The sequence below is a fragment of the Argopecten irradians genome, chromosome 2, assembly GCF_041381155.1.
Source record: "Argopecten irradians isolate NY chromosome 2, Ai_NY, whole genome shotgun sequence".
NCBI classification, from domain to species: domain Eukaryota; kingdom Metazoa; phylum Mollusca; class Bivalvia; order Pectinida; family Pectinidae; genus Argopecten; species Argopecten irradians.
Genome location: NC_091135.1, coordinates 8,617,856 through 8,641,189, shown reverse-complemented (window position 1 = coordinate 8,641,189; position 23,334 = coordinate 8,617,856). Strand labels below are relative to the sequence as shown.

The 23,334-nt window shown below is 33.7% G+C and overlaps 2 protein-coding genes and 1 long non-coding RNA gene across 3 annotated transcripts; 1 reads left to right on the top strand and 2 right to left on the bottom strand.

Annotated features, from left to right (window-relative positions):
* Positions 1-3,932: 3,932 nt before the first annotated feature.
* LOC138314354 (uncharacterized) lies at positions 3,933-5,803 on the bottom strand. The gene is made up of 4 exons (XM_069254656.1): positions 5,728-5,803; positions 4,812-4,936; positions 4,296-4,473; positions 3,933-4,060 (listed from the first exon to the last, which is right to left on the bottom strand). Exons 2-4 carry the CDS (start codon positions 4,912-4,914, stop codon positions 3,997-3,999), a joined length of 345 nt encoding a protein of 114 aa, XP_069110757.1. The 5' UTR covers positions 4,915-4,936; positions 5,728-5,803; the 3' UTR covers positions 3,933-3,996.
* A 1,489-nt stretch (positions 5,804-7,292) lies between these two features.
* On the top strand, positions 7,293-9,016 carry LOC138314355 (uncharacterized). Its single transcript, XR_011207362.1, has 3 exons — positions 7,293-7,788; positions 8,408-8,492; positions 8,810-9,016. It is a non-coding gene; the product is annotated as an uncharacterized lncRNA (long non-coding RNA).
* A 4,526-nt stretch (positions 9,017-13,542) lies between these two features.
* On the bottom strand, positions 13,543-15,411 carry LOC138314353 (uncharacterized). The gene is made up of 4 exons (XM_069254655.1): positions 15,336-15,411; positions 14,420-14,544; positions 13,904-14,081; positions 13,543-13,670 (listed from the first exon to the last, which is right to left on the bottom strand). Exons 2-4 carry the CDS (start codon positions 14,520-14,522, stop codon positions 13,607-13,609), a joined length of 345 nt encoding a protein of 114 aa, XP_069110756.1. The 5' UTR covers positions 14,523-14,544; positions 15,336-15,411; the 3' UTR covers positions 13,543-13,606.
* Between the last annotated feature and the right edge of the window lie 7,923 nt (positions 15,412-23,334).

The following is a 23,334-nucleotide window of genomic DNA, read 5'->3' as shown; positions in this document are numbered from 1 at the left end:
TACATTCACTAATGACGTTAATATTTACCTAACTGACGTAATTATCCTAGATATGACGTCACACTGTTTATAATGCAATAAGCGGAGTCAAATAGTATTATTCTTGTTTCTAGTAGTCAACGAAAAGAAATATACAAGCATGTATTTGTAAAATAAATTTCATATTGATGCAAAATTAAACAATACGGTTAACCGTCAAATTATACAGCCTCTTATGGTTTCCCCGCGGCTACATGCATGTATGCGTTTGGTAGAATCCAAAAAGTATACATTTCTCTTATAATAGATATATATATGCTATGCGAGTGGGTTGTGGTGGTCTATGACATTACGACGGCGTTGTATAAATGATTTTAAAACATTAAGAACGGTAGGACCAGATGAGAAAGGACAACTTCCTCACTACGATCTCTTAGACTGGACAAATGAGGTTTAAGTATAGGATTTATTTAAAAAAAAAGGTTTATATTTTGACCACATATATTGACAATGGTTGAATTAAAGGCTATATATCAGTGCATGATAGTTTCAAATTTGTATCAAATTGATTGAGTGTGGTCTTGTATCAGTAAACTGTAATGTTATTTTCTTCCGTCGATCATCTAGATATGTCTCGTCATCTTCATGAGGGTTGTTCGAAAAGCTCCGGGTACAGAAACAAGATTGAACCCTTGGACCCTTATATAGTCAAGAATCTGTAGATAGGAACTGCGAGCCGAGCTGCAGGCAAATATCTTGCTGTTCTTGGACACTATACAATACTGAACATATTTGTTTACCAATACATGTATTTGCATGGAAACATTGATCTTTGAACTTGCGTATGAAAATGTTTTATACCACATATAGGGACTACTTTTGTAAGAAACACATGGCATTGTTTACATTTTGATGGATAATACACGTAGGTGTTGTTTTTCATATAATTTCCGAAAAAAAAATGTAAACTTAAAAAAAAAAATTAACAATTGTAATAAAGAAACGGAAAAAATATCCCAAGATGCAATACTTTCATTTTTGTCCAAAATGATGGATGTCAAATGTAAACATGATCTCTGTAGTCTTCTTCCTCTGACTTTTGGGGGGATCGATGTGAGGCCCTCTGACAGAGGTCAGTTATAAACATTACCTCTTGACTTTTGCGAATTTAATGATTAAAGTTGTTCCATTAATCGGTAAATAAAACGTTGATACTACTGTAGATAATCACACGACATTCTCGAAGCACACCTAAACTAGTGAAACTCAAGTGTTTTGACCAACAGCTTGTTCCTCGGGTGAACCTTCAACGTCAACTTGGTAAATTTCAGTGACTGTAAAACAGTCAGATTCGCCTTGCTGCACAACGATTAACGAGCTTACATATGTGGTCGAGTAATTTATATTTTATGTAATTACGCTATATGTTACTGTTACTAAAAATTAATACGTATTTGAATGTATAATCTGATTAAATGAAATTATCTCTGAAAGTTTTATTTTTTTCATGTTTATTTCACACTAAAATACACTTTTTGTCGTCGCAGATGAATAATTCGACCGTATGTGAAGAGTCCCCATTGGCTGTTCAATTGAGTAAGCTCCTCCCACTTATGACCGATTTTTATTGAATAATTACGACACTTTCAAATGACGAGTATATTGTATAAAATATAGATAAAAAGTCGCGTGAGTGTAAATAAAGGGATTCGATTTCCCTTTTGTGTTAACCATGCTCTAAGAATATATTCAAAATGCGGTACTAACGCGCTTCATAGAATATATTCTTAGAAAAGTTAAGACGTGAGCGAAATAGGAAGTTACAGTTAGCATCCTTCCCAGGCTACAGAATAGGTATAATGATTGACCCTTTCCATAAATTTGTTTGAATATATTTAAAAGGCATCGTGATTCTGATAATTGTCTAAGTACTAGTAGGGAATATCATCTGGGCCAGCTGTTGAAACGTTTAATTTCCCGAGGCATTCAAGCAGTTCTGGCAGCCCTAATGAAAATTTTCATGTTTTTGAACGGATTTAAGAATACTTGTTTGTTGTGATTGAAATAAGCGCACTTGTGAAGATTTTTATCGGGTCATAACTAAAGGGTTTCTTAAATTTATCATCTCATCGATGAACTGTTTGGCGCGTAAGTGTTGGAATAGAACCCACATACTAGCTTCCACATAATCATTGTTGACCCTCCAATTATTATCTAGTACTGAGTGGCACAACGTTAGGTCAAGTTGAGTAAGCGAACCAGAGGCAGGATGGGGCAGAGGCGATGAACAGACTTAAGTTGATTTTATAAATGAACTTTTCAATGCGTCTACATATATCGTCAGTGATCGGTGAACCCCAGAAACTGTTGTATCCATTGTAGTCGCTCATAAAGATGAACGGCACTGGAAGATCCGATACAATGTTGTTTTGTACATCACAACAAAATGTTATTTAAAGGTAGATAAATAGAACAGACAATGAATCGTCTGTGAAGAGTTGCACTAATGGCAACAACCTGTATTGTGGTATTGAGTTGTATGTGTATATTAGGGACGTGTGTATGTACGCCCGCCGATTTAGCATCTAATGCCCTACCTCAAGTTGTTGGACTATTATTGTAGACTGTGAATTGTCGGAGATTGGTGGTTTCTTTTCACATAATTTCTTGTAAGTCAAATATGAGTGGGTTCGATGTTTCAATAAGAATTTATAATATTTGTTTTGAATTTGCTTTAAATCTGCGTATGTTCAATTGTATTACTTTGTTGGCATTTAATCTGATTCTGGAAGGACTGGCGTTGACATCTACTCGTAGTGAAGTTTTCCACTAGAGTCATGTCGTGTTATGCACCTTACAAATGAGTGCCCGACAAACCAAAAACAATTTCTCGATGTTTCATTGAATATTCCAACAATTCTACATTACGGTATATGGTGAACTATATGGCACATTAAAGACACGTTATCTGTCATTCAATCGAGACTAATGTCAGCCGCAAAACTTCAACCGTTATTTCACAAACTCTTTTACACAAAAATTGGATGATTTATCAGACCAATCGAGTTACTCATCTTGAATATATATTGACAAAAGAGTTTAATACTGATGGTTAGCACATGGTCACCATGGCGATCAACCTTTCCCTTCATGGAACAACCAAGTAAACGAATAAAGACCTTCGAAACGTCCCTGTGTATACAAGATTGCGCCAAGAATAGAAATTTTACCCGGTCCCTTATTGGCTTGTTAACTATAAATTTCAAAATTAAAAATGTTTTCTGACAGGTAATTATTCCTGGATAACAAAAATATGAATTTGGAAATCCAAATTGAAATTAAGGTTCAAAATTTTGATAATGGATAGGTACAAACATTAGCATTTCAGGATCTTCAGTGCAAAATGCACCTTATTTCAAAATGGCTACCCTGGTTGGAATTTGAGCTGAAGGACCCAAACTTTTTTCTATCTAGTGTTGTCTGAGAACCTAGACTTTAATTATAGAACACAGTAGCTAACTAATATTCAGTTGCTTTAATAATACATAAAAAACTTTAACAAACTTTAATATTGGGGTCTATGGAAAATTATTTAGTTGGTTCAGCAAGGAGTGACTGACTTAACATGGCCTTTCTATACTGACACTACACAATGGACAGTATCCTTCTGTTATCCATGTAAAAGATATAATTGCTGTGATCAATTTAACTATTTTACGGTCGTATATCCCGCACAAATTTCAATATGTACCATGTAAGACAACCATAATATTTTATAAGCTAATCCTGATTGTTTTTCTCAGTAGAACACAACATCCTTTTTATATCCAATTCTGAAGATGTTTACAGTGGTTCAAGGGAAATATAAATTAAGTTGTTGTATCAGTCGATAGTAAATATGGCGGAAACCAGAACTATTGATGAGAAGTCGGAAAGAAACAAGAATAATGCTATTTCATCTGGTTATTTTATTTTATTCCGATCATCGCTATTCTACACAAAGTCCATCGGGAAAGTTTACACGGCTGGAGCAGCAGTAGTTGTTGGTTTGACATGGAAAAAGTGCGCCAACTCCTGAAGCCTACAAATATATAGATAAACCTTTCAGAGAAATAAATATCATTGATACAAAACTACCATTCTTTATAAACGTTTTCATTCATATTCATTCAAACTAGATTGATGGTTTATAAAAAAAAAACCTTCAAATCAAAAACTGTTTTTTATTAACAGTACATGTGTACAAACAAATGTACAAAAGATGTAAAAGAAATCAAGGCTATCTTTATTCTTTAATTTTCTAAATGGCTACTTACGAATGGCAAGCTAAAGGACAAGCGCTGTGAGACAGTGTGTTGACAGTCCCAGCAGAAAACTGGGTGTCTACCAAACCGTTACACTTTGACTGACATTCGTTCAACCTAGCATTAGATCCAAGATTATCAATCAAGTCTGTAACCAGCTGTTTGAGCTCGTCAGCATGGAAGACGTCCACTAAAAAGCAATATGTTAGAGTAATCAATATTTATATATACATAAGCATCTTATTGACGGTCGTAGAATCAGCTGTTCCTTAAAATAAAATAGTAAAATGTTGTAATTCGTTACAAAAGAACATTTTATGATAGACTTTCGTACATAAACAATTGGCTTTAATTTAGCCGGATACCTACTGATTTAGCATTTGCTTTGATGTAAGCTGATGCAAACTATCGTGGTCAAAATAAAAGGGTACATATGATATAAACAAAAACAGTTACAATGCAAATGTTTCTGAGAAATGAAGAGATAGTAGGGTACACAAATATATATATATAGGTTTTAATACTCACGCAGACTGTTTATGAACGGGTTTGAGCCGAAATCAAAAGCCTTCTTATTGGGTGCTGACATTACCAAAGGTAATGCAATAACGAGGAAAAGTGCGAATTTCATGATGTTGGGTAGAGTGAACAGGCTATAATACAGAAACATGGTGTAATTAAATCTGAATAAAACAATGAACCGCATTTATGTCTATGTAAAGTGTATGTTTAGAAAACACATTTGTATATTGTCGTTTCAGCGATTGTTTTTCTTATTTCAAAGATTCTATGTTACGATTTGGTTGTATTGGGTGTAGAAAACACATTCAAACCATTTCATCATTCTCATGTGGTAATATCTATCCTTATATACTGATATACAATTGTTCCTATTGAGACATGAACAAGAGGAATACATAGATGCTAAAAAGATAAATAAGTAAATATTAAATATTGAAAATGAAGAAATAGGTCAATGCAAGGATTCAATCTCAAATTATGAGTATAAGTCTTAAGAGATAATATTAAATATACGAAATCAAAGTAAATACGTGAATAATCGAAATGTCAAATGCAAGAAGAGAAACATAAGACAAATGGAAATAGAATCTTTTCGTTTGGTACATAAAAAACATCGCATTATACTTTTGAATGTTCCTCTATCCACCAAAACCCCAAAGTAAGACAGCACAATGTATTTAATTGCTGAATTTACTTTTGTCTGGATTAAATCACATGACATAAAGTGTGGGATTATTCAAAAGATTGATCGGTTAGACGAAGACACCAACAGCGTAAAGAAAATTTGAAATGAAGTCAATCAATCATTCTATGTCTATAATCTAACAGATCAAAATTTCGAGACAAATACATGGTGAGTTAAAATGCAAAACTTTAACATATAGAACAGAAAACGAAATTTAAAAAGCACATGTAAGCTTACCTCTGACCTATGTGACTAGCAGGCGTTTAGATCGAGAGGATCGACTGTCCAGTTTATATAGAAGTCGGTATCCATGACATATATGTCAAAAAGGTCAAAGCACTCCTATAGATAAGAAAACATCTGTGATGGAATACAATACTATATTATCTCCTTTTACCTATGTTTGTATTTGATACATTTAACAAATACATATATGTTCTCCACCTGACCTTATGCATTAATCCTATCTCGCCCCACATACATCGGATACATTCCGTGATGCATTACGCATTTCAACTCTAATGCAATCACTTGATAAATTATATAAAATTCTTAACCACCTGTAAATATTCGAATAAAAATTCGGTAGCTTGAAGTATCACTGTTGCTGGAGAAAGGGGTAATGAATACAGAGTTTTATGCTGTTGTTGCATCGTGTTGGAATGTTGATGTGAGGCGAATGCAATTGTCTTTGACTTTCATGCCAATAACACTGTTTGTGACACACTATTGACAACATAATACAGTAACATGAAGCAATATTTAGATAGACAGAAGAACATGTTCTTTGTCATTGAAATACATTCTTGTATGTACCTTTATATAAAGTATTTTTTTATACAAATTGATACTTCAACATTGAGTGTATACGTGAAATTGGTAAAGGTAAATAATCATTACTGTAAATATCAAAATTATTTGACATACAACTCAACCAGGAACCGGTTGTTCAAATGTCTATCAAAAACGTTAATCGAGGATTAAACTCACATTAAACCATCATAATGATTATAACGTCATTTCCAGAAAATGTGAAGTTGCATAAGACTTTGTCGCCTTGTCAATATTAGAAACATATCTATATATACACGTATATCAGAATAAATTAGAAAAACACGTAAACTTAAACACAATTGCATATATATATACACTATGAATGAAATAGATATTTAAAAAAACACAAACGCCAAAGCGCATCACCAGTAATAAGTAGTAAATACACAAATTGGTATATGAAGTGTATTTTAAATTGAAGATGAAAATTGTAGTTCCACTGTTTCTACACATACATTAACGTAAATGAACAAGGGTGTTCCGCCAAAAATACATCCCGTTCTCACTGTTTAAAATCATTTATACAACGCCATCGTAATGTCATAGACCATTACACCCCACTCGCATAACACGCACATATATCTCTCTTACATTGTTTAAGGAAAATGTATATTTTTTTCGGGTGGCCATTCCAATTTCATATAGTTCTGTGTAAGAGTAGTTAACTTAATCTCATTTTATGTTTCATGGTTGTTCAAATATACGTCCGAGATAATTTTTTGTATTATGATTACACAGTCAGCATCTTTCAGGAAGACCAGTCCATTGGCATTTTATCGGTCGTGAACTCTCTGTTTGATATAAAGTTCATTTCTAAACTGAAATTACCACGGGAGTTCCCGCTTTGTCATGATTTTATATCATTTTATTTTGAAACCGTTCCATAAATTATTGATGGTAATCTTGTAAGTCATAAATCATATTTTATTAGGGATCAACCAACTAAATAAAAAAAGACCTTCGAAATGGCCCCTGTGTATACAAGATTGAGCCCAGGATAGAATTTTAACCCGGCCGCTGATTGGCTGGCTAATCATGAATTTCAAAAGTAAAAATGTTTTCTGACAGGTAATTATTCCTAGAAAACCATAATATCAATTTGGAATTTCATATTGAGATTTAGGTTCAAAATATCAATTTAGATAATGAATAGGTAAAAACCATAGAATTTCCGGATATCTTAGTGCAAAATGCGCCTGATTTCAATAAAGCTACCCTGGTTGGAGTTTGAGCAGAAGGACCCAAACTTTTTTTTCTATCTAGTGTTATATGAGAACCTAGACTTTAATTATAGAACACAATACCTAACTAATAATTCTTTGTTTTAATAATACAGTACAAAACTTTAACAAAGTTTAACACTGTGGTCTATGTAAAATCATTTAGTTGGTTGCTCTCTATAGCGAACGCAACCGGAAGTATAAGAGTCAGTCACTGGAGCCGAGTGAGTCCATGGATACAAAGGTAAGTCGCCAAGTTTTAGAATAATATGTGTCACTGTGACTATGCATGCAGTTTATTTAGAATTGGCCAGTAAGTTAATGGTACATATAACGTAGATTCAGGTAATTAGCACGGCTGTAAACGTGTGACATGTGCGTTTAACATCAGATGGGTACGATCACATGGGTGCGCGATGCATGGTCTCCTCAGTTGTCAGAATTTAGTTTACAGAACTGTATGCATGTTCCAGTTTAGGTGAACCAGGAATTAGCGGTCAAATCAAGAAATTGGGGGGTCAGTCATCTCTGCCATATTGGAGTGCCGGGAGCCATAAAGGTATAAAACATAAGTTACAGCTTATACATTTGAAATTGGTAACATTAAGGGGAGACAATTACATGGTATTACATAATGTCTAGTTTGGGGTGTGGTATTTAGACCTGCCAGGTATCATTGGTGGGAGGGGGGGGGGGGTGGGGGGGGAGTCATCTCAGGTAAGCTAATTTAACTAATTGTACTGATTAATTGTAATATTAGGGCTAATTAGTTTATTAAAAGTATGCATTTTATGTTATAATGATGAAAAATACCATTTTGTGAATATTTTTTCCTTTAATGAAACATATTAATGGTGTTTCAGGGTCATTCAAGATTTCCGGAAATATGTGTTGGTTGCACAGATTCCAGTCATGGACAAAGACATGCATCTTTCGTGCTCATTACAGGTTTGATCTTTGTTTAATTTGTTTATTTTAAACAGAAAGGCTCTGGAACCATGTTCCTGGTAAATTTGAATGTGAAAAAGGTTTGGTATATCTAGTTTTCTTCCAAAATCTTGACATTTTCTATATTATAGGGGTACCTGATTATGTAATGGATTATCTCCCCTTGGCTGGGGACTTTTCCTATTTTTCATTATATTCAGAAAGTTTAATCATGTAACTAATAATTAACTTAAACAACATTAATACTATTTCAATATTTAATACATAATTTGCAATTAATCAACACAGTGTGTAAGTTCAACATTTCATGTTTTCAGAATTACTCCGCGGGTGACTGTCCGAAGGTGAAGCCCTGTCCTGGACAAACCACTTGACCGATTAAGTTAATATTACAGATTTGACATACAGCCGAAATACACTTTACATCATAGGTGAGTATTAGAATTTTAATTTCTGCTATAGGGATCAACCAACTAAATAAAAAAAGACCTTCGAAATGGCCCCTGTGTATACAAGATTGAGCCCAGGATAATATTAAACCCGGCCGCTGATTGGCTGGCTAATCATGAATTTCAAGCACCATATAATATTTCAATTTTTTTTTTAATTAAATGTATCAACAAAAATTAAAAATGGCGTTTGAAAACAAAATGTGATATTGAAAACCTTTTATGAATTAGTGATTTAAAAACAACATTATTTCATGCCCATGGTAGTTAGCATATGTAACGATTTGGATTGATAAAGCTATGAAGAACCAAATAGATTATATACAACAGTATTTTCACTTCAAGGTTTTTCTAACAAACCTTGTATGTGTGTCTGTATGTATATCCAAAATGGTCCATGAGGATTTCTAAGTTTACCCGCTATCCATACCTTTTGCCAGTACAATACTGTTAGAGAATAAGTGTAATATGGAAACACATATAAGTATTTTATTTTGTCAATTTTGCAGTTTGAGTTCTTAAAATTGTAGCTTATGCAAATTCAGATCGTGTCCTAATATCCTGAATGTTAATGATTCGACAAGACTATTAACTGCATATGTAACTGACAGTGAAGGTCACTTCGTGAATAATCATATGTTACCAATGTGCAAATGCCAGTATATTATATCTTGAGTTTACATTCACTAATGACGTTAATATTTACCTAACTGACGTAATTATCCTAGATATGACGTCACACTGTTTATAATGCAATAAGCGGAGTCAAATAGTATTATTCTTGTTTCTAGTAGTCAACGAAAAGAAATATACAAGCATGTATTTGTAAAATAAATTTCATATTGATGCAAAATTAAACAATACGGTTAACCGTCAAATTATACAGCCTCTTATGGTTTCCCCGCGGCTACATACATGTATGCGTTTGGTAGAATCCAAAAAGTATACATTTCTCTTATAATAGATATATATATGCTATGCGAGTGGGTTGTGGTGGTCTATGACATTACGACGGCGTTGTATAAATGATTTTAAAACATTAAGAACGGTAGGACCAGATGAGAAAGGACAACTTCCTCTCTACGATCTCTTAGACTGGACAAATGAGGTTTAAGTATAGGATTTATTTTAAAAAAAAGGTTTATTTTTTGACCACATATATTGACAATGGTTGAATTAAAGGCTATATATCAGTGCATGATAGTTTCAAATTTGTATCAAATTGATTGAGTGTGGTCTTGTATCAGTAAACTGTAATGTTATTTTCTTCCGTCGATCATCTAGATATGTCTCGTCATCTTCATGAGTGTTGTTCGAAAAGCTCCGGGTACAGAACAAGATTGAACCCTTGGACCCTTATATAGTCAAGAATCTGTAGATAGGAACTGCGAGCCGAGCTGCAGGCAAATATCTTGCTGTTCTTGGACACTATACAATACTGAACATATTTGTTTACCATACATGTATTTGCATGGAAACATTGATCTTTGAACTTGCGTATGAAAATGTTTTATACCACATATAGGGACTACTTTTGTAAGAAACACATGGCATTGTTTACATTTTGATGGATAATACACGTAGGTGTTGTTTGTCATATAATTTCCGAAAAAAAATGTAAACTTAAAAAAAAAAGATTAACAATTGTAATAAAGAAACGGAAAAAATATCCCAAGATGCAATACTTTCATTTTTGTCCAAAATGATGGATGTCAAATGTAAACATGATCTCTGTAGTCTTCTTCCTCTGACTTTTGGGGGGATCGATGTGAGGCCCTCTGACAGAGGTCAGTTATAAACATTACCTCTTGACTTTTGCGAATTTAATGATTAAAGTTGTTCCATTAATCGGTAAATAAAACGTTGATACTACTGTAGATAATCACACGACATTCTCGAAGCACACCTAACTAGTGAAACTCAAGTGTTTTGACCAACAGCTTGTTCCTCGGGTGAACCTTCAACGTCAACTTGGTAAATTTCAGTGACTGTAAAACAGTCAGATTCGCCTTGCTGCACAACGATTAACGAGCTTACATATGTGGTCGAGTAATTTATATTTTATGTAATTACGCTATATGTTACTGTTACTAAAAATTAATACGTATTTGAATGTATAATCTGATTAAATGAAATTATCTCTGAAAGTTTTATTTTTTCATGTTTATTTCACACTAAAATACACTTTTTGTCGTCGCAGATGAATAATTCGACCGTATGTGAAGAGTCCCCATTGGCTGTTCAATTGAGTAAGCTCCTCCCACTTATGACCGATTTTTATTGAATAATTACGACACTTTCAAATGACGAGTATATTGTATAAAATATAGATAAAAAGTCGCGTGAGTGTAAATATAGGGATTCGATTTCCCTTTTGTGTTAACCATGCTCTAAGAATATATTCAAAATGCGGTACTAACGCGCTTCATAGAATATATTCTTAGAAAAGTTAAGACGTGAGCGAAATAGGAAGTTACAGTTAGCATCCTTCCCAGGCTACAGAATAGGTATAATGATTGACCCTTTCCATAAATTTGTTTGAATATATTTAAAAGGCATCGTGATTCTGATAATTGTCTAAGTACTAGTAGGGAATATCATCTGGGCCAGCTGTTGAAACGTTTAATTTCCCGAGGCATTCAAGCAGTTCTGGCAGCCCTAATGAAAATTTTCATGTTTTTGAACGGATTTAAGAATACTTGTTTGTTGTGATTGAAATAAGCGCACTTGTGAAGATTTTTATCGGGTCATAACTAAAGGGTTTCTTAAATTTATCATCGATGAACTGTTTGGCGCGTAAGTGTTGGAATAGAACCCACATACTAGCTTCCACATAATCATTGTTGACCCTCCAATTATTATCTAGTACTGAGTGGCACAACGTTAGGTCAAGTTGAGTAAGCGAACCAGAGGCAGGATGGGGCAGAGGCGATGAACAGACTTAAGTTGATTTTATAAATGAACTTTTCAATGCGTCTACATATATCGTCAGTGATCGGTGAACCCCAGAAACTGTTGTATCCATTGTAGTCGCTCATAAAGATGAACGGCACTGGAAGATCCGATACAATGTTGTTTTGTACATCACAACAAAATGTTATTTAAAGGTAGATAAATAGAACAGACAATGAATCGTCTGTGAAGAGTTGCACTAATGGCAACAACCTGTATTGTGGTATTGAGTTGTATGTGTATATTAGGGACGTGTGTATGTACGCCCGCCGATTTAGCATCTAATGCCCTACCTCAAGTTGTTGGACTATTATTGTAGACTGTGAATTGTCGGAGATTGGTGCTTTCTTTTCACATAATTTCTTGTAAGTCAAATATGAGTGGGTTCGATGTTTCAATAAGAATTTATAATATTTGTTTTGAATTTGCTTTAAATCTGCGTATGTTCAATTGTATTACTTTGTTGGCATTTAATCTGATTCTGGAAGGACTGGCGTTGACATCTACTCGTAGTGAAGTTTTCCACTAGAGTCATGTCGTGTTATGCACCTTACAAATGAGTGCCCGACAAACCAAAAACAATTTCTCGATGTTTCATTGAATATTCCAACAATTCTACATTACGGTATATGGTGAACTATATGGCACATTAAAGACACGTTATCTGTCATTCAATCGAGACTAATGTCAGCCGCAAAACTTCAACCGTTATTTCACAAACTCTTTTACACAAAAATTGGATGATTTATCAGACCAATCGAGTTACTCATCTTGAATATATATTGACAAAAGAGTTTAATACTGATGGTTAGCACATGGTCACCATGGCGATCAACCTTTCCCTTCATGGAACAACCAAGTAAACGAATAAAGGCCATCGAAACGTCCCTGTGTATACAAGATTGCGCCAAGAATAGAAATTTTACCCGGTCCCTTATTGGCTTGTTAACTATAAATTTCAAAATTAAAAATGTTTTCTGACAGGTAATTATTCCTGGATAACAAAAATATGAATTTGGAAATCCAAATTGAAATTAAGGTTCAAAATTTTGATAATGGATAGGTACAAACATTAGCATTTCAGGATCTTCAGTGCAAAATGCACCTTATTTCAAAATGGCTACCCTGGTTGGAATTTGAGCTGAAGGACCCAAACTTTTTTCTATCTAGTGTTGTCTGAGAACCTAGACTTTAATTATAGAACACAGTAGCTAACTAATATTCAGTTGCTTTAATAATACATAAAAAACTTTAACAAACTTTAATATTGGGGTCTATGGAAAATTATTTAGTTGGTTCAGCAAGGAGTGACTGACTTAACATGGCCTTTCTATACTGACACTACACAATGGACAGTATCCTTCTGTTATCCATGTAAAAGATATAATTGCTGTGATCAATTTAACTATTTTACGGTCGTATATCCCGCACAAATTTCAATATGTACCATGTAAGACAACCATAATATTTTATAAGCTAATCCTGATTGTTTTTCTCAGTAGAACACAACATCCTTTTTATATCCAATTCTGAAGATGTTTACAGTGGTTCAAGGGAAATATAAATTAAGTTGTTGTATCAGTCGATAGTAAATATGGCGGAAACCAGAACTATTGATGAGAAGTCGGAAAGAAACAAGAATAATGCTATTTCATCTGGTTATTTTATTTTATTCCGATCATCGCTATTCTACACAAAGTCCATCGGGAAAGTTTACACGGCTGGAGCAGCAGTAGTTGTTGGTTTGACATGGAAAAAGTGCGCCAACTCCTGAAGCCTACAAATATATAGATAAACCTTTCAGAGAAATAAATATCATTGATACAAAACTACCATTCTTTATAAACGTTTTCATTCATATTCATTCAAACTAGATTGATGGTTTATAAAAAAAACCTTCAAATCAAAAACTGTTTTTTATTAACAGTACATGTGTACAAACAAATGTACAAAAGATGTAAAAGAAATCAAGGCTATCTTTATTCTTTAATTTTCTAAATGGCTACTTACGAATGGCAAGCTAAAGGACAAGCGCTGTGAGACAGTGTGTTGACAGTCCCAGCAGAAAACTGGGTGTCTACCAAACCGTTACACTTTGACTGACATTCGTTCAACCTAGCATTAGATCCAAGATTATCAACCAAGTCTGTAACCAGCTGTTTGAGCTCGTCAGCATGGAAGACGTCCACTAAAAAGCAATATGTTAGAGTAATCAATATTTATATATACATAAGCATCTTATTGACGGTCGTAGAATCAGCTGTTCCTTAAAATAAAATAGTAAAATGTTGTAATTCGTTACAAAAGAACATTTTATGATAGACTTTCGTACATAAACAATTGGCTTTAATTTAGCCGGATACCTACTGATTTAGCATTTGCTTTGATGTAAGCTGATGCAAACTATCGTGGTCAAAATAAAAGGGTACATATGATATAAACAAAAACAGTTACAATGCAAATGTTTCTGAGAAATGAAGAGATAGTAGGGTACACAAATATATATATATAGGTTTTAATACTCACGCAGACTGTTTATGAACGGGTTTGAGCCGAAATCAAAAGCCTTCTTATTGGGTGCTGACATTACCAAAGGTAATGCAATAACGAGGAAAAGTGCGAATTTCATGATGTTGGGTAGAGTGAACAGGCTATAATACAGAAACATGGTGTAATTAAATCTGAATAAAACAATGAACCGCATTTATGTCTATGTAAAGTGTATGTTTAGAAAACACATTTGTATATTGTCGTTTCAGCGATTGTTTTTCTTATTTCAAAGATTCTATGTTACGATTTGGTTGTATTGGGTGTAGAAACATATTCAAACCATTTCATCATTCTCATGTGGTAATATCTATCCTTATATACTGATATACAATTGTTCCTATTGAGACATGAACAAGAGGAATACATAGATGCTAAAAAGATAAATAAGTAAATATTAAATATTGAAAATGAAGAAATAGGTCAATGCAAGGATTCAATCTCAAATTATGAGTATAAGTCTTAAGAGATAATATTAAATATACGAAATCAAAGTAAATACGTGAATAATCGAAATGTCAAATGCAAGAAGAGAAACATAAGACAAATGGAAATAGAATCTTTTCGTTTGGTACATAAAAAAACATCGCATTATACTTTTGAATGTTCCTCTATCCACCAAAACCCCAAAGTAAGACAGCACAATGTATTTAATTGCTGAATTTACTTTTGTCTGGATTAAATCACATGACATAAAGTGTGGGATTATTCAAAAGATTGATCGGTTAGACGAAGACACCAACAGCGTAAAGAAAATTTGAAATGAAGTCAATCAATCATTCTATGTCTATAATCTAACAGATCAAAATTTCGAGACAAATACATGGTGAGTTAAAATGCAAAACTTTAACATATAGAACAGAAAACGAAATTTAAAAAGCACATGTAAGCTTACCTCTGACCTATGTGACTAGCAGGCGTTTAGATCGAGAGGATCGACTGTCCAGTTTATATAGAAGTCGGTATCCATGACATATATGTCAAAAAGGTCAAAGCACTCCTATAGATAAGAAAACATCTGTGATGGAATACAATACTATATTATCTCCTTTTACCTATGTTTGTATTTGATACATTTAACAAATACATATATGTTCTCCACCTGACCTTATGCATTAATCCTATCTCGCCCCACATACATCGGATACATTCCGTGATGCATTACGCATTTCAACTCTAATGCAATCACTTGATAAATTATATAAAATTCTTAACCACCTGTAAATATTCGAATACAAATTCGGTAGCTTGAAGTATCACTGTTGCTGGAGAAAGGGGTAATGAATACAGAGTTTTATGCTGTTGTTGCATCGTTTTGGAATGTTGATGTGAGGCGAATGCAATTGTCTTTGACTTTCATGCCAATAACACTGTTTGTGACACACTATTGACAACATAATACAGTAACATGAAGCAATATTTAGATAGACAGAAGAACATATGTTCTTTGTCATTGAAATACATTCTTGTATGTACCTTTATATAAAGTAATTTTTATACAAATTGATTCTTCAACATTGAGTGTATACGTGAAATTGGTAAAGGTAAATAATCATTACTGTAAATATCAAAATTATTTGACATACAACTCAACCAGGAACCGGTTGTTCAAATGTCTATCAAAAACGTTAATCGAGGATTAAACTCACATTAAACCATCATAATGATTATAACGTCATTTCCAGAAAATGTGAAGTTGCATAAGACTTTGTCGCCTTGTCAATATTAGAAACATATCTATATATACACGTATATCAGAATAAATTAGAAAAACACGTAAACTTAAACACAATTGCATATATATATACTCTATGAATGAAATAGATATTTAAAAAAAACACAAACGCCAAAGCGCATCAGCAGTAATAAGTAGTAAATACACAAATTGGTATATGAAGTGTATTTTAAATTGAAGATGAAAATTGTAGTTCCACTGTTTCTACACATACATTAACGTAAAATGAACAAGGGTGTTCCGCCAAAAATACATACCGTTCTCACTGTTTAAAATCATTTATACAACGCCATCGTAATGTCATAGACCATTACAACCCACTCGCATAACACGCACGTATATCTCTCTTACATTGTATAAGGAAAATGTATATTTTTTTGGATTCTACCAAAAATATCTGTATGTGCGGGAACACCATAAATGGCTGCATTATTTGACGGTTAGCCATATTGTTTAATTTGCACTCAATATAAAATTTGTTTTACAAATATATGCTTGTTTTCGTTGACTATATAATATTTATTTTACAAATACATGGTTGTTTTCGTTGACCAATGGTAATAAGGACAATACTTATATTTTACTCCGTTAATTGCGTTATAAACAATGTGACGTCATATCTAGAAAAACAAAACATACGTCAGTGAGGTAAATATTGACGTCATTAGTGCCTAATCGTTGCTATAAACTCGAGATATAATATACAGACATTTGCCGTCTTGATCAGATCGTGATCTTGATCGTGTTTTGTCAATTTTGAAGTTTGAGTTCTTAAAACTGTAGCTTATGCAAATTAAGATCGTGTCCAAATATCCTGAAAATTAATGTAACCCCGACAATGAACTCAAACTTCAAAATTGACAAAATGAAATACTTAGGTAATACCATATTACACTAATACTCTTACAGTATTGTGCTGGCAAAATGTGTTGATGCATAACAATATTAAAAATGTAAATGGTTAGCGGGTAAACTCTGCATGGACCACTTTCGGATATACATACAGACACACATGCAAGATTTGTTAGGAAATTCATGAAGTGAAAATACTATTAAATATGATCTATTTGGTTCCTTTTAGCTTTATTAATCCAAATCGTTACATATGCTTGCCACCATGGACAAGAAATACGTTTTTTTTAATCAATAAGCCATAAAAGGTTTTCAATACAATATTTTGTTTTCAAACACTATATATCATTATTGTGATACAGTTAATTTATGTATTATTATACAGTATTTTAATAAAAAAAATTATGACATACAAGAGTACCATTAATAATTTATGGAAAGGTTTCAAAATAAAATGATATAAAATCATGACAAAGCGGGAACTCCCATGGTAATTTCAGTTTAGAAATAAACTTTCTATCTAACAGAGAGTTCACGACCGATAAAATGCCAATGACCTGGCCTTCCTGAAAGACGTTGACTGTTTAATCATGATACAAAGAATTTATCTCGGACGAGTATTTAAACAGCCCTAAAACATAGACGGACACTTGATTCAATATCTACCGTCGATATCATGACCAAAATGAGGTTAAGTTAACTTACATAGAACTTTGTGAAATTAAATTAGCCACCCCAAACGCCCGACATATAGATTATTATTTGAAATTCACTATGAGCTCTGAAAAAATGTCAATGCAAAGAACTGTATAAAATTTTAAAAAAGTATATTTTTTTTGTGGTTTGAAAAGTGCAACGTATTTCCTTGGTAGAAATATTCTTTGTTGGGCTATAAGATTTTCACAAGAGCTGTTGGAGAACAGCAAAGCTCGCCTACTCAGAAGAAGTTGATGTTCAAGTATTTACTATTTAAACATGGAAATATGACAAATTAACAGACTCAAAAAAAACCTAAAGGGCCCCAAATTGGTTGTATTCTCACGTTCAGCATCCATACACATTAGGAAAATAAATTCATAAACATTTATGATGACTTATGCGTTAAACTTAAACAATAGACAAAATAGAAACTTGCTCAAAAACTTTAACATGGAAATATGACAAATTAACCGACTCAAAAATACCCCTAAAGGGCCCCAAATTGGTTGTATTATCACGTTCAGCATTCATACATATTAGGAAAATAATATCATAAACATTTATGATGACTTATGCTTAAACAATTGACAAAATAGAAACTTGCTCAAAAACTTTAACATGGAAATATGACAAATTAACCGACTCAAAAAAAACCTAAAGGGACCCAAATTGGTTGTATCATCATGTTCAGCATCCATACACATTAGGAAAATAAAATCATTAACATTTATGATGACTTAAGCTTAAACAATAGACAAAATAGAAACTTGCTCAAAACCTTTAACATGGAAATATGACAAATTAACCGACTCAAAAAACTCCTAAAGGGCCCCAAATTGGTTGTATTATCACATTCAGCATCCATACATATTAGGAAAATAAAATCATAAACATTTATGATGACTTAAGCTTAAACAATTGACGAAACAGAAACTTGGTCAGAAACTTTAACGTGAAATGGGACGCCAACGCTGACGCCGACGCCGACGTGACAACATTAGCTCCCCCTAATCTTCGAATAGGCGAGCTAATAGAATTATTTATTTCTGTTATTCTGCGCCATTTACTTATAGATGGCATTGAAAACAAAATCAAATTGCTGATTATTTACTTGGTTTTGGTCTAAGCGAGAAACTTCGACGCAAAAGAAAAGATTCATTCTCGTTCGTTAAACCGAATGAGAGTGTTCTCCATTTTACTACCGTGGGAAATAGATATGCGCATTCACAAACAGTTCCCGTAATTCTGTGCAGTGTGTAATATCATGCCATTCATTCATCGGAAGGTTAAAATTCAGCGTCAAGTTGGAAAAAAATCATCAGATTTGGAACAAATCCACGTGATCGTATTGACGGAGCAAGCATTTCGTATTGACAGATAAAGAACAAGTTTATCCGGCAGTAGTTATCCTTCATTGTGTGTGGCAGTTGCAGGATAAATTTCGTTTTCTTATTCGTGGTTCAAAAACAATCAACGTTTGTACACAAAAAAATTACTATAACATTCCGTCGTCAGCAGCCATTCAGATTCAAGGTTCATTCTTCTTTAAAATATGGCAATCCCAAGGTAAACGTTTGCCAAGATGCTATATTTTGCATATCTTTAAAACTTTCAAATCCCCTTAATTTGGGTGGTGAGCTAGGCTTTCACCTATACATTATTGTTTTAGGGTTTTATACCCTGATATTGATTGATTGATAACAGCTCCCTGCGTAATTGTTGTAGTGATATTTTACTATCTAACACAGTTTGGTTTAGGTGGTGAGCTTGTCTTTCACCTATATATTATTGTTTCAGTGGTTTTTTTACCCTGATATTGATTTGATTGCTACTCAATATTGTTGCAGTGGTATTTCTACTGAATTTTGAAAACTGGGTATGGGTGTTGAGCTGGGCTCCCAATTTACAATGCTACATCATTTTATGTTCAGATATCCTGTCCTGTTTCAATTACATAAGAAGTATATCGACAATTATATCATTTTTATTGATTTTAACTTTCTCTATGGTATATAACAACACAAAAATTAGCACATCTGGCCTAGCTTTGCATTCAGTTTTCATGAGAAGGAATTATTCTTTCTTATTTTAACCCTAGTCATATAGGCTTAATAGATATTTGGATAATGTTCATTTAACTGTTTATTCATGACCAATTTAAGGAGAGTTATGGAAAATAATGGTGATTGCAATATTAATCTTTATTTCTTTTCCTTTATTTTATTTTTATTTTTCAGAATCTTCACAAGTACACAGTACAATGCCCAGAAGGCCGAAATAGAAGATTGGCCCTGCCACCAAAACAGGTTTTCTAAGACCTCATCATCCTCTAAAACACCACCCAGAAAGAGGCCACATATTCATATTCATGAAAATAGAAGCACCGATCCAGTGGCGACATCTAACACAGAGCTCGAGAACAAAAGGTCATCGGTACAACCCTCTGGTGACGCAGATGTAAACAGTGGCAAGGTCAAAACTATTGTTGCTCACATTATGACAAAAACTTCGGACATGGTGACTACAGCTATGGCTCAGGCCATGGAGAAGTTCAAAGCTGACATGAGCATACAAAATGTACCTCAACCAACAAGTGCGAGCCCCATTACCATTTCAGCTCTCACACAATCCAGCAGCACAACAGATGAGACTAATACATCACCTAATTATGACGGATATGCTTCCAGTGATGATGGACATATCAGTAATAGTGTGCAGAACTTACCAAATACAACAGCTGCTATCCTGGGTCAAAGAAACTCAGGTCACCTGTTAACTCAAACTTTAACGTTAGGTTTCAATGTTTCAGACAAAGTTCGGAACAAAATTTTAACAACGCATTTGTGGAATTTTCTTCACATTTGTTTCCTGTTGGTGAGAATGATACACAATTTAATATAACAGTGAAAGGAAATGGAGGGCGCGGGCTGGCTGCTCAAACAAAATCTAAAAAAAGTTGTTTAACATAGGACAATGAAACCAGGCTTTCGATATCTCTGTTTCTACTCATATGTTCTTTTATATAATATTGTATCATATGTGTGATTTATGAAAACAGTGATCTAGGTTTACGTACGTAAGGAAAACCTCTAAAACATTTTGTATATGATGTATAACAGTCTTGTTATCATTTCTAAGCATATGTGCATTACCGAGCTCGTCCATCTTTACAAAAGAAAATATTAATTGTTGGACGGATGACGACAAACGGACGGACGACGAAAGCCATGCCACGGCGGAAACTAACCGACCTTTCGGGCAAGGTGATTTAATAAGAGACCCAAGAGGTCTATGTCGCTATCCTGTTGCAATGCCAATATCTATATATTGTATCTCTAATTTTCCTATTGGGTTCCATCCATCCTGTCCTAATGATCGGAGTCAGAATTTAAACATACTGTTCCCCTTCCCGCCATGGATATTTCTGACAAATTTTGTTTCAATACTTACTGTATATAACTGATGAATAGCAAATGAAAGGATTTAACGTTGTTTATCACTTTTAGGCACCGTACCCTGCCTCAGGGGGCTCAGGGCCAATATTTATACATATCTGGCCAAAGGTAGTGCTCAAGCTAATGTTAAAATCTCATAGAAACTGCCAACAACCCAATTTTCTTAAAACTTTGCATATCGAAAGTACTACTAGTTGTCCCTTTAAATTGACACTACATTTTTCCTTTTGTGATTTTAGAAAAGCCCAATGGCCTGAATTCTTCGTATTCATTTTCATTAAAACTACCTGCACAAAATTAAACATGCCAAAAAAGGTTAGTCTTTGTTGATTATTCTATATTTTTATACATAAGCCATTTGAGTAGATCGTATACCTTTTATTAAAGTCATTTCTTTTAGATTTTAATGGAAAATTTTGTTTGAAATAATCTTTTTTAAGAAAAATTCATTTTTGGAAAAAACGAAAACAAAACATTGCTCTTTGTCATCTCATTTCACCCGGTAACGGGTTTTGTCCATAATTTGACCCTCTATTAAAATATTCTTATGACATTTTCAGACTATGTGTAAATTAGTTTCGAAATTTAAATCCGGGAAAACAGTTTTTGAGTGAATTGAAAATAGAGAGTGCGGGTAGCAACGACAACGTCTTTGTTAGTATACCTAGCCATTCGTTTCCAGTTTATGATTCAAGAGTCCGATTTAAGTGACAATTAATGTACAGTAATAATTTTAGGTGCTAAATGTCATCGAAACACCTGTGAAAATATTGATTGCCATGAGAACAAAATGGAGGCCTCTGATTGGTTTAAATTTACTTATTGCATATTTACTTTTTAAAAAATGGTTGCCATATGGAAACAAAATGGAGGCCTCTGAAATTTAGAAATGATATTATTATATATATTATTAAGTGAAAATTGGTTCATATGGGTTTTGTTTCACTCAAGATCATATCTAGTTGTTAGGTTTTTTTGTACTGTTAGGAAAAATACAAGTATAAAAATGCACTAATTTTAGAGTATATATGTTAGTTTACAAAAAAATGTTACTTACTGTTGTTTTATTATGGTGTCTATGATAAATTTTGAATTTACAGTCATCTAGGACAAATATTTCTGCCTATAAAATGCTATTGTCCCGGCTTCCATTTTTTGAAAGGTATCTGTTATAAGATTATACATATAAAAACGATTTAAAGTGTGGACAAAATCGATAACATGTCAAACATGTCGAGCAAACGCAATATCCTCAATTTTTGTCTTGCCAAAAATAGTTTTTTGCTTGAAATTCAAGTTTTAATAAAAATCATTAGTACATACCATTATGAATTGGTATTAAATAAAGAACGAAGTATTTTTTATTAACAAAAACAAATAAAAATCATATGCTCAAAAGATGGGCAGAAAGGGTCCCCTTGCCACATACCAAAAGTACTGCCAGAAAGCAAATGCCCTTTTAAAAAATACAAAATAGATAAAAAGCACATAAAAAGTAGTTATGAACCTGGACCTTTCACACTGCAAAATTAAAAAAAGGAGCGTGGGCAGGTTTTGAAACCCTTCCTTTACAGCGCACCATCTGATAACGTTTGTTATAGCTATTTCTCAAAAAAAGTACTTCATTTCTCAGAAAGTACTGACATGCCGTCATCTTAAATTTCGATAAGTGAAGTTTGTTAACACTATTTCTCAGAATATACAAATGAGTCTCAATATCTTATGCATATTGCATTTTAGGACCAAAAGGTCAACAAAGTCGGCTCTGCATATCGAGCGTTAGAGTGAGTTGTACCTGCTGCCCCTATTGCATGATCGTAAACGGCGTCTAAATTTCTTCCTAAATAGCATTGTTCTTCCTAACGTCTCCCTTGACACCGCCTTACTTTTGGCTTTCTGTTGAGCGCTCGCCCTTTTGAGGTAGGCTCTGGCCGAGACACACCAAAGTCTTTAAAAGTTGTAGTTCCTGCTCCTGCTTAGCGCTCAGCATTAAGGGAGTGGGACGGCTGGTTCTGCCGGATACCGGGTTGGATGTCCTCGGCGGCATGCTCCAGTAATATAACTCTATAAAAAGGGCAAGAGCTCCACTTTACAATAAGACACAACACGAATATACCGCAGTATCCCAAATCACACACCATGCAGTTCATAAA

What these genes read in the sequence shown, in the direction of transcription:
- LOC138314353 (XM_069254655.1), bottom strand. Translation starts at nt 14,522, where the DNA reads ATGAAATTCGCACTTTTCCTCGTTATTGCATTACCTTTGGTAATGTCA. An exon ending in CCCGTTCATAAACAGTCTGC is followed by an intron (nt 14,082 to 14,419) that starts GTGAGTATTAAA and finishes ATTGCTTTTTAG; the next exon opens with TGGACGTCTTCCATGCTGAC. An exon ending in TGTCCTTTAGCTTGCCATTC is followed by an intron (nt 13,671 to 13,903) that starts GTAAGTAGCCAT and finishes ATATATTTGTAG; the next exon opens with GCTTCAGGAGTTGGCGCACT.
- LOC138314354 (XM_069254656.1), bottom strand. Translation starts at nt 4,914, where the DNA reads ATGAAATTCGCACTTTTCCTCGTTATTGCATTACCTTTGGTAATGTCA. An exon ending in CCCGTTCATAAACAGTCTGC is followed by an intron (nt 4,474 to 4,811) that starts GTGAGTATTAAA and finishes ATTGCTTTTTAG; the next exon opens with TGGACGTCTTCCATGCTGAC. An exon ending in TGTCCTTTAGCTTGCCATTC is followed by an intron (nt 4,061 to 4,295) that starts GTAAGTAGCCAT and finishes ATATATTTGTAG; the next exon opens with GCTTCAGGAGTTGGCGCACT.